The following is a 12,872-nucleotide window of genomic DNA, read 5'->3' as shown; positions in this document are numbered from 1 at the left end:
GTTAGTTTTAATTATAAATTATATTTTTAATTATCTTATTAATCACTTAAGAATTCTTCTACTCATTAATTATTTAATATTATTTATACTATCAGTTATATATTTAATAATTTCTATTTAAAATTATATTGATTAAGTTAATTATATTAATTTTTAATTACTAATTATATTGCTAACTATTTAATTAAGCTAAATTAAATAATTAACGTATACATTAATTATAATTTTAAATTATTAATGATTTAATTAATTTACTTAATTATTAATATTTTAAATTATATTAATTAAGTTAAGCAGTAATAGCTTAGGTGCTTTTTATCTTCTCTTTTTCGTCGTTCCTGTAGAGATTGCACGAGTCGCTTCTTCGGCCAGTTCGACTTCGCTCCTTGGACGACGTTCCCTTCCTGTAGGATCCGAAGTTACAGCATTTTGATCGGAAGCAACGACGGAGCTCGCTCGCTGTGAAGGTAACTTTTTCCATTTCGCGCGCTTCTTCGGCCAAATCCCGTAAATCCGCCGAACTACAGGATTTAGTAAATCCGGGATTTGCTAAATCCTGCATAAGTCCTGTTGCCAAGCAGCCCCGAAGGAGTTACTCCGCCGTGAGATCTACCGGCGGCTTAAATACTGCCAACAGGATTTAAGCATACATCCTGCTCAAACCTGCATAAATCCTTTGCCAAACAGCCCCATAGGGCGACGTACCCAGCAATATTCCCACTGCTCCCGCCGCGCTCTTTGATCTCCGACATGGGAAGCGTAGGCCGTGGCCGCGCCCTCTTCACCGCGGGCAATGCCCACCAAAACATCGTATGCGGGCGGGCGCACCAGATCGGCGCCCTGGCCCTCATCGCCGCAACATTCTTTCTCACCAGGGCCCTCGACCGCCTCTACGACATCCCAATTCCTTCTCACCCTTCCCTGTCCACCGTTGCCGGCGAATCTCCGGTTGGCACGCTCTTTCAGCACCCTGGTTTCCTTTCTTGGCCTAACCGCGGCTATGGGACTTCTCTCTCCCTGAAGATCTACGTCTACGAGGAGAGCGAGGTGGATGGACTCCGTGAGCTGATGCGGGGAAGAGACGGCAAGATCTCGGCGGAGTCCTGTGCCAAGGGACAGTGGGGTACTCAGGTATGTGGAGTTTGATCTAGGGTCTGTTTGGTTGTATATTTGTGTAAACTAAGCGAACTTAAGCTGTGAGTTGAATTACGTTATTTGGTTGGTTAAAATTATAAAGCTGATATAAGATATTTAATGTTTTTTCTACTTTGGCTTAACATTTGACATAATTTGAGTGATAGAGTTGTCGTAACTCATGAACTTTTGAAATTTTTTGATAACATCAGCTCACCTCACATGCAATAGATAATTTCTCCCCTCTAGATGCATGAATAATCTTTTTACTGGTGCACCTGAAGGTTTTTGTAATGAACATCCTCATTTCATGCTTCCATTTGATATGAATACAGGATAACCACCCCCTCCTTAAAGCTTGGAACAACTAGATAACTTAACCATGACATGCACAAACTTGCCTGTGACACTCCTCCCATGCACTGTACATAACTGGTTTTGGCTGATCATGTCACGACCCCGCCCGATTAGCTCGTAAATATGAGGCGGGGAATCGGACGCTCGAAACAGTTCATTCAGCATATTGCATATATAAAAATTTTAAAAGACTTCAATAGGAACATAAAAGCGCATCTAAACTTTTCATTTCATAACAAAAGAGAGTTCATGTACAAGGTGATTATAAACTTAAACTATTCAGATCAAAATCAGCCAAAAGAAAAAGTAACTACAACTAGGAAAACAATATAAAAACCTGCCACCCAGTACACGAACAATTATTACGTCCTCCGACCGGACGTAGAGGAACCGGTCGGAGGCCAAATCACGCCAAAAAATGAGAAATGCCAAGCAATACCAAACAATAACAAGGAATACCATCACGTGAAGACCCAATACCGAGTTATACCGAGCTATACCGAGCAATACTGAGTTATACAAAAGTTGTACTGAGTTTTTCCTAGAAAAAACTCGGTACAACTCGGTATTGCTCGGTATAGCTTGGTATAACTCGGTATTGATCTTCACAGAGTGGTATTCCTCGTTATTATCAAATAATACATAGTAATACCGAGCAAATACCGAGTTTTTTGGCAGGATTTTGCCTCCGACCGGACGTTCCTCCACGTCCTTACACCGGACCTAATAAAAGTTCCCAGTACACGACGGCTGTATATGAACCTTGGGTGTTCCGCCATTCACTTATGAGAAGGTTCTCCTGAAAAGTATCCCGAAACTTGGGAGTGAGCTACGCTCAGCAAATGACAAATCACATCTAAAATTCATACAAGGAAAATAAGTAATATGCAAAGATATTATCGTATGCTTACAGATGTCGATGTCCTATTTTATATGTACATCCAAAATTGTCAAAACCATGTGTTCCTTTCTATAGGTTATATGCTCTTAAGTTGATGTCATATGAAATGTGTATGCCTAAATTCTATGTTCTAATTTACATGTCATATTCTTACCTCATTCAACATTTACTATTTTTTATTTAGCTTATTCATATCGTATACACCCGTATCAGAGTACCCATATTGTACTGATCAGGTACAAACTCATATTTGGCCATTTATCATCATATTGCTCCAAGAGCCTTATTGTTCCAGAGAATCTTATTGTGCCAAAACACCATATTTGGTACTCCGCAAATCAACATACACAAACTTGCATTCCATAAACATAACAATAAGATTGTTTACATCGTAACATAAGCAATTTCATAAAATCAGATGATGTGCCACATGTATGTGAATGCTTGTAGTAGGCATGAAAGTATAACATATATTATCATGAACCATACATGAAGATACCATATGCAACATAAAGAACATAATACAAGATTTGAGATTTGTGTTAACATCCAAAATTAGACATAAGCAAAACATAAGAGAATTTCAATGATGCTCATAAACATAAGCAAAATATAAGGAAATTCTATGATGCTCATAAACATAAGCAAAACATAAGGGAAGACTATAAATTTTAAAATGCAATGTGTCACTTACCTTTAGTTTTCCTTCGCTCAACTTCTCTTCGCATAATTCCTTGAATCGAAACAAGAATTATATCTTCTCTAAATTTTCCTACAACAATGTAAAGAGTAGTAACCTACACTTAAATATTAATACTATGATCTAACCTAAAGCATTTTCACCATAACCCTTAATTAAATAGATTTAATTGAAATTTTCAGTTTTGCATTAAACCTAATTTTTGGAACCCTAAGATTTCAATAATTTCATTCAAATTACTTTTAAAAACACTCTCCTTTCCTATATATATAAATAAATCATTAAAATTTCGGAATAATTCATAAAAATAATTGAAAAAATTAGTTTTTTCTCAAAATATCAATTTCCCTTAATAAGAGACTTCTCTAAACCCTTAGGAACATCTTTAGTGAGCATGCAAGCTTAAAAATCATAGGTTAGGAAAAACCCTAATTTTTAAAATCAAATTTTTTTAAGAAACCATTGCATTTTTTTATATCAAATCCATTTCTTTAGGTTCTTCTAACATTCTCTACAAAAATAATTCAAAAATGAGAAACCTTAATTTTGGATTTTATGTTTTCCCTTAAGAAATATGCAAATTTAGGGCATAAAAAGGTAGGGATAATCAAGCCCTAAAGGTTTTCTAAAGAAACATCCAATAAAATTTAAACCATAATTTCTTACTTCAAGAAAATCTTATGAAAAATACAAGATTCTTTAAGATTAACATACCTCCTAGCTTCTCCAAGTCTCCCTTTATCTTTTTCCTAAAGGCTCTCGCCAGAAATCTCGCCGGTCGCCGCCCCCGAGCCCAAGCTGACGCCTCTCCCTCTCTCACTCTTGCGTGCTCTCTTGCTCGGTCGAACGAAATCAACAAGGGACCGAAATATTCGGTCCCTTAGGCTTATGAGGGCTTAAGGAAATGTCTTTAGATGGTATATTACGCATGCACCCTTGCTAATAACATTTCCTTAAGAGTTCCTAGTGGAAAAAATGGAAGATATGGCTAATTATTACTTAAACAAACTTCGGCGAATTTTAATTTCAAAACCGTGCGGAATTCGATATAGGTTATTTATATCGTTTCAATCGAAATTTTGTGGCGAATTTAATAAAATTTATTTCGTCGAATTCCGACGCATTGAAATTTCGCCTAATTTCGTCGCGGCGAATCGAAATGCGTGCGACGCACTTAAACGACGAAATTTTGGGTTTTACCGATCAATACTATATAATATCTTATATAGGAGTAAGAACTTAACAAAGAGTTTGCTAAACAAAATGAGGCAATGAGGTAATGACGTTAAAAAGTACATAAAACATATAAATACTCACCTCATGATAAATACAATATATTTTACACTCTCTCAAATGAGAATGAAGCACGAACATCCATGTCACAGAAGTAGTTGTTTAATTGATGATATTAATACAACAGCGGTCAATTGATTAGAAAAGGAAAGACAAGCAAATTAATTATTCCGATTGCACTGAATTCTTCTAGTGATTCCATTCCACCTTTACATCTAGTTAAAATGGATATCTTTATTAGTATACAAATAACACATTAATGATGTATGTTAATTATGATGTAACTAACTTGCGTGATTTTCCCGAAATTCACTTGCAATGTTTGATGTCAACTCCTCCCTTACCACTCTTTCCCTAGCTAAAGCATAGGAATTCAAGTTCTTAATCACTGGCACCCTTCTAATTCAACATCATTTTGCATTTCAAATCTCACCTTATCAAAGTAGTCATACCTTGCGATTGACCTACTATAAGGAGTTTCCTTTCCCCCATCTTTCCTCGCTAAGTGGCTTTTGGGTATTTCATGTTCGGACTCGTACCTTCAGCCCTGAAATTTGATAAAGAAGTGCTGCGACCCTATTTTGCAATCTCATGAAATGGCATTGTTGCATCTGTTCATGGGAAGGGGAGGGGTAGCCCCATCTCCGATCCTATGCTATTGCCATGCTTGAGCCCGAGCGGCTTCACTCTAATCCTATGTATCTGGCTTCGAACCGAAGGTCAATCGATCACAAATTTGAATGATAATTGCATATCTTGAGTGAGATGCTTTGCTATTTTATCCCATATCAATGCCTATATAGTTATAAAGTACGACACATGCAAGTACTATGTTAGGCCTCATTCTAAAGGGAAATTATTTCATCTTTGTTATAATGGTAAAGCTTTCCTTTCATATGCCAAAGGTTTGCTCTACACATTGCAGAGTTGGACATGATGATGATTGAATAGTTCCTATGATTTGTTGTGTTGCCTTTGTGTTTTAGTTTTCCTGTCATTAAGATGGTAATGATGACCTCTAAAAGGAGCCACAAGGTAGCTTATGCATGCATAACTTGAGTTAGACTAATATTAAAAATTAATAAAGTTAGAGGAAAACAATTATTTTCACTAGTGAAATGGAGTACACACTCTCATTAATCACTCAGCTTAGTACTTGCATGTTTGCGACAAATACTTTCTATTCTGAGCTAATAAAAACAATTATCTATCAGATAACACTATTGCCTTACATTGAACTAGTGAACCTTACCTTGTTATAGTATCTATTATGGGACAGCATGCCCAAGACTAATGCCCTGCATGAATGTTCCAAAGTGTTCAATAGTAGCCGTATTCCAAGTGTCTTAAGTCATTAATAAATCCCTTAAATGAATAAATGTTTGTGTTGGCATATAGAAGCTTTCACATGCTCTTCTTAGTTGGTCTACAAGTGCATCATAAACTTATCCCACATTTAGAATATGTTTTATCGTACATGGGTCATAATGGATCATTCTACATTATAACTTTTTTTAGCAACATTGAAAATATATCAATAGCCATAATGACATCTTCCTTGGGATCCTTTAATAATCTATGTTAGTTCTTTTTACTTCCTTATGAGGTACTCATTCTAAATGGTCTAGAAAATAGAGTTTTTGTGTTTCATAGTTTGGTTGGGAGAAGTATCTTTATACATATGCACATGAACAAAATGACAAGCATAGTTGTTTTGAAGTTATTATTACGAAAGCAATAAGTGCACTTAAGCAAGTGTTCAAGTGAGGGGCCATCTTTTACACTGATTACATGCTCCCTCACCAATTGCATCATCGATGTTATTTAAGTGGATGAAATAACAATCATTCTTAATATACTAATCGCTTAATGCATGGTATTGACTGCTAGAAAACAAAATTTGAGTTAATGATAATATACAAGTACATCACTATCATGGCAAGCGAGTATACATTATTTAATTGGATAAATGACACCAATTCCTACTTTATGGATCACTTGAGGCATGGCATGGGATAGCAACAAAGCCAATTGGAGTCTATGATCAATGTTTAAAATTGCGTATTCGGGTATTGAGGCGTTTTTCATTCGTGAGGCGAGGCGTAAGCCTCAAAGCGTTTTGAGGCGTAAGCCTCAAAATCAAAAGATTGCGTAAACATAAAATGATAAATTTTTTATATACTAATGAGTGAATAATATAAAACATAAAAAATCATAAGATATAAAGTGAAATCAAAATATCTCAATAATAAGATACATGAAATATAGTTCAACTCAAAATTCTATCTTTCCCAAATCCCAGTATTCTTTTCATTAACATATAATTCCAATTTTCAAAAATAAATAGCAATGACATATCACATAAGAACTCATAAGTCATCAGCACTGTCATCACTAAGGAGTTCTTCATTTGAATCATCATGATGATGAACTGCTCACTCCCCTTCCTCCTCTCCTATAGAGTCCAATGTCGAGCATTTACTTCAAGATTTATGTAAGTTTTAATATATATAGCATGAGGCGCAAGCCTCATGCCAGTGAGGCGAGGCGGGTCTCAAGGCGGGCCTCAACCAAGTTGAGGCGCAAGCCTCATAAAAAAAACTCGAGGCGTAAGCATCGAGACGTTTTTTACTGGAATTGCGCAAAGGCGGGCCTCAAGGCGAGACTCATATTGCGCAATTTTAAACCATGTCTATGATAACAGGCATAGAACATCACCGCTAATTAAAGTGATCAAAAGCAATTGTAACCAATCTCATCATCCATGTTATTTAGTTGGATAAAAGGGAAACCATTTAAACTTTACGCAACCACTTTAGGCACGGCATTGGATAGATGCAAACAAGATATGAGTCAATGCTATACATCTAACATAAATTTAAGTGAGTTAAAGCTATTGTGATTTATCTCATCATCCACATTATTTAATTGGATAAAATGGCAACTATTGACATGGAATTAGATAGTAGCAACAGAAAACCCTCATTGATAATATGCATATAATGATTTAGGAAATCAAGAGGAGTTGCAAATATATGTTTATTTATTATTTTCTAGTTGATGTATTGGCATGTTCGGTATCTTGTGAGACTTTATGTAATTTTGTTTTTTCATGATTGTAATATTGAACTTGAGCAGTAGTTAGTGAAGTACATGAAGGGAGTAGATTGTAGTGTAAGGGCTATTGTATGGGCCATACAAAGATGGTTGACCAAAGTCCACAATTTTTCAAAAAATTTGATCGTACATGGTGATGAGCAGTGTGAGAAAATAAACTTGAACGACTGAGCACATTTTTAATACACTAATGCAAGTTAAAGGAGATCCAAAGATGTTTCATGCGCTACATGAGTTGAAAAAACAAACCCAACCACCTCCACCATTTAAGGTGCTGCCTTATCCCACTTCTCCTAAAACTGCCTCACTCCAATCCACCTCCAACTACCTCATTATCTTAGGATTTCCATTTGGTTGGATAGTCAATACATAAATATGAAATGGCTAGATAACCACTCTATTCTTAGGGGCTATTTGTTATCAGATTTCTAGCAAAATTTATGGTAAATCTTGCCAAACAGTTTTTGAGCGCGCGGTAAATTTGAATCCCTCATAAATCCTAGATTTATAGATTTACGACATAAATATGAGATTTAGTAAATCCTGGCGTTTGTCGGATTTATGGACTGTGGGATTTATAAATTTAGCGGAAGAAGCGCGCAAAAGGGGAGATATCGTTTCCTTTGCGGCAAACTCTGATCCAATAGGAACAACGTATTCGAAGGAGGCAAAGAAGCTTCGATACTTTCAAAACTCAACTTCACGCGAAGCAGAACAACAACAAAGAAATGCATAAGAGACTAAAACATGTACTCTTATTAATGACTTGATCGTCCAAAGTCATAATCCCCTCATTAGGCCTATTACTACTAAAATTATACTCCATATATTCAGTTTTAGATCTACTCTGGAGAAAACCTTTAGACTCTAAGGTTGATCTCCATAATTCAAGTTTTCCTTCAACTCCTCTAGTCTTATCAACAAGAAGAATATTATCAGCAAAAAGCATACAACAAGGTACATCCTCTTGCAAATGTCTTGTGAGAACATCCATGACTAAAGTCTAAAGCAAAAAGATATGAGCTTAAGGCTGATCCTTAATGTAATCCAACTGAAATAATAAAGTACTTGGTCAAACCACTTTGTGTTCGAACACAAGTAATAGCTCCTGCATAAACATCTTTAATGATTTGAATATAAGTGTTATTAGCTCATTTTCTTTTCAAGAACTCTCCATAACAGTTCTCTTGGAACTTTCACATATGCTTTCTCTAAATTGATATATATCATATGCAGATCCTCCTTATTCTCTCTATATTTGATGTAGGCAAGGGGGGGGGGGGGGGGGGTGTTCAAAACAAGTTGTATTTTATTTTTGGTGAGCTTTAATATCCTCTACTAAAATTCAGCTCATTAATGTTGAGCTACTACTCAATTCAGCTCATTATTTTAAAATTAAATAGGTTCATTCCCCCTCCTCTATTGGCCCTTGGTTCTCCACCCCTTGCTGCCTTTTCCTTTCCCCTTCCCTGTGTCTCTTCGGTTTTATTCCTGGTGTTGTTTTCCCGTAGCTGGTTCTCCCTTGATGGGTGCTAGTTCCGGTCTCCTGTGCTGCCTCTTCGGTTTCTTCCCTGTGTGCTTATCCCATGACTGCTTTGCCCGGTTCTCTGTGCTGGATTTTTTGGTACTATTCCGCCTCCTCTGGCTGCTATTTCGTGGCTGCTTTTTCCCTGGTTTTTGTGTGGCTGTTTGGGAGCTATTTTGGAATGAATACAGGGCTGCTTGGGTGCTGTTTTGGGCTGAATTTTGACCTTCAATTTACTTGCATTTAATGGGTTTAAATTTTGAAATTTTGGGCTGTTTGGCTGCTCCATTTCCCCTATAAATAGTAGATGTTTTGTATGAATAGAGTATTTTATGATGAAGTAATTTTTGGAATACCAAAGAAAAACCTACGGGTTTCCTTGGAAAGGCTTGCGAGCTTGTTCCACCTCTTCTACTCCTCTTCTAGGAAAGCTTGCGAGCTTGTCCTCTTTCATCTCGTCTTCTAACCTATTTCTTCTCTCCGCATGTGACCACTCCAATTGTATCATTCTTCTCAATCCAAGAAAGCAAGTTTAGATGTTTGTTTTATTTTAAAAGTTTGTAAGCATCGTTTGTAAGTGTCTTTCTATTATAAAAGTAAAGTTGTCGTATTATGTTTAGTTTTGAGTATTTTAGGTAATTTTCTTTTATCCTAGGAAGAGTAATTTTTGCTTGCAAAAAGTAGGGGGTTGTCCTAATTTTTACTTGCATCAATATTTCTCCATCAAACCTCTCAATAAATGTATGGCTTCCATAGTAGACCTACACGGCATAAATCCAAATTGATTTTGAGAAACTTTAGCATCACGCTGCAACCCACGCTCCATAACTCGCTCCCATAGTTTTAAAGTATGACATATTAACTTAATTCCTCTATAATTCACACAATCTTGTGCATTACCTTTATTTTTAAAAATAGAAATTAACACACTCATTCTTCACTTATCTGACATCTTTTTAGTCTTCAAAATAGTATTAAAAAGTTTAATAAGCCAATAAATTCCTTCATCTCCTCCTAAGCATTTCCACACCTCTATTGGAATATCATCGGTTTTTACAACTTTTCTACACTATTTTATTTAAAGCCTCTCTAACTTTGGTTTTACTAATATGCCGATAAAAATAGAAATCTTTATTTTCATTTAGGGTGCTAAGGTCACTAAAGTCAATCGTATTTTCACATTTTTCATTAAAAAGTTTAGCAAAATATATCATCTACCTTTATTGAATATCATCTTTTAAGAAAAATATTTTTTGATCTTCATCCTTAATACACTTCACTTGAATTAAATTCTTACTACTATCTCTTTGTTTGGCTAACTTAACTTATATATATATCCTTAGTATCTAATATATTATATAAATCATTAAAAGCTAAGATTATTGTATCATATATTATTTTCTTAGATTTCTTACGTGCATCTTAATATCTTTCCCAATTATCAGAATTTTTACGTATAAACTAATTTTTATAACAAATCTTCATATTTTTATCTTTTCTTGCACATTTGGATTCCACCACAAACTATTTTTACTACTAGGAGATTTTTCCTTTGATACTCCAAGCACATCTTTTGCAAAATTTTTGATATTATTAGCCACTTTATCCCACATAACATTAGCATCCTCATGTACAGACAAAATTTTAAGATCTAAAATTTTACTCTTAAAAATATTTTTGTTAACATTATGTAAATGCCCCATCTAATCCTAGAATATCATTTTACTTAATTTTTATTTGTTTATCTCTTTTCTTAAATAAGGCATTAACGATTAAAAAATCATAAACAACAACAACAACAACATCAAGCCTTTATCCCACTACGTGGGGTCGGCTACATGAATCCTTTTTCTCCATTGTGTCCTATTAAAAGCCAAATTCTCGTTTAAATCTAATAAAGAAAGGTTCGTCGTTCCAAATCCATAAGCTAAAAAAAAATTTAATATAATCTTATCACCTTCATTTGTCGTTCCAAACCCATGACCACTATAAATGCTTTTAAAATTATCTACCTCTCTACTAACATGTCCATTTAAATATCCTCCAATAAAAGCTCTTTCTTCAAGAGATATCTTTTGTATTTATTTTTCTAAGTTATTCCAAAATTTAATTTTAAATTTATATCCAAACCTACTTGAGGAGCATAAACACTTATAATATTAACAATTTTAGCTTCAACAACAATCTTTAAAACTATAATTATATTTCTAATTCTTTTAATTTTTATAACAATATCCTTCAAACTCTTATCTTTAATCACATTTACACCATTTCTAGTACGACCTTATCTTTCATATAAATTTATAATTATTTATTTATTTTGAAAATTTTACTTAATTAAATCAATTTGATTTATTTGTCACAGCTAAATTAAAACATTATTGTCAAAATTCGATTAATTCTTAATATCAATATTAATTTTTCTTAATTAAATAGTAAATTCTCCAGAGTCTTTAAAAGTGCAACTTGGGTAACATGAGTTGACAAGCCAACAAGTTATTAATCATGGAAAGCATCCAATTCCTCCAGAGCACTTTTTAGTCTATGAAGAATATCCTCATAGTCATTCTCTTGATTCTTTCTTGGTGATATAAGAGGGATTGTTACAATGTACTTTGCACTAGCAGGTGATAACGTCCCTTCAGAAACTTTTTCTTTCTCTTTATTTCTTATCAACTTCTTTGTATATATTGGAGTTGTATGTTGTTGTCAGGATTGTATGCCACGAGTGTGATAAGTCACAGGGAACCTATGGGTGGGACTTTTGTGTGTTCATTCCTAACCTCCACTTGTCTGAGTCTGCAACTAACACCTATAGCTCACAAACTAGTCATCATGGCCATAATCAAAGGAAAATAATGCATATTGAAAAAAAATAAAATAAAACAGAAGTTTTGTCAGCAAATTTTTGTTTTTTTCCTTTATTTTTCTTGTTCTTATATTAATGGCAACAACAAAGTATTATACTGGGATAGACTTTATAACAAGCCTTTATGATTGAACTTATGACTTATAAAAGAGTATCAACCTAAGCATAAATTCTAATATAAATTTTCGGGGTCTTACAATTCCACATCCTTTGGAGGATGATACCCATATTAGACTCGTGGCATCATTGAGGATACCTTCCTTCGGATGATAATGGGACTTACAATATCATTGAGGATATAAGCCTAGAGTTCCTAATGTAATCTTTTCATTCTAATGCCCATCAAAATACTTGTCATTTGGTCTATAGTATATGTATACTCTAAGGAATCATTAACCTAGACTAATGGATCTAGATGAGGCGTTGCCTATCCTGGTGGGTCTTTCAATCTTGTTCTATAAACAAGACTGCCGAATGATAACATTAAGGGTTTTTATGTAACGATTTGATTAAATTGTCTAAACCAATAACGATGGCTCATATGTTGCTATATTTTTGTACTAATTTTAAGGCTCCATTAGTCTAATATCTGACCATAAGACACACTATCATCAGTATATCAAATATGAAAATTACCCTTTAATAGCTCTAACTATTATTTTGGGATTTAAAAAATGTGCTTGTTGATTTTAAAGTGAGTAGAAAACATGGTCTGATAGTAATAGTGGTATTAAAAGTTAATTCAATTTAGTACATGTGCTAATACGAAGTGTTATGGATGCTTAAGTGTGTGAGCACATAATAATGTGTTATGAATGTGATAGCATGATACAACATATGAATCATATGTATTTATTATAATATAGTAATGCATCGTATTTTATACTTAGGATCATCGATTAAAAAGGTGTTCGAGGCGGACGCCTCGAAGCGCACCTCGAATCGAGGCGGAGGTTGGGCGAACTGAGGCTTAAGC

The 12,872-nt window shown here is 34.6% G+C and overlaps 1 protein-coding gene across 1 annotated transcript in view; it reads left to right on the top strand.

The window, feature by feature from the left end:
• The first annotated feature begins 332 nt into the window (after positions 1-332).
• The window catches only part of LOC110095203 (probable glucuronosyltransferase Os03g0107900), a 19,962-nt gene continuing 7,422 nt past the window's right edge, over positions 333-12,872 (top strand). The window contains exon 1 of the mRNA XM_020820645.2: positions 333-1,131. Within this exon, the coding sequence (XP_020676304.1) occupies positions 751-1,131 (381 nt within the window). The 5' untranslated portion in view covers positions 333-750. The remainder of the gene's footprint in view (positions 1,132-12,872) is intronic.

The sequence above is a fragment of the Dendrobium catenatum genome, unplaced genomic scaffold (assembly GCF_001605985.2).
Source record: "Dendrobium catenatum unplaced genomic scaffold, ASM160598v2 fragScaff_scaffold_315, whole genome shotgun sequence".
NCBI lineage: Eukaryota > Viridiplantae > Streptophyta > Magnoliopsida > Asparagales > Orchidaceae > Dendrobium > Dendrobium catenatum.
The sequence above is the reverse complement of the archived record's forward strand: the minus strand, read 5'-3'. Positions and strand labels throughout refer to the sequence as shown.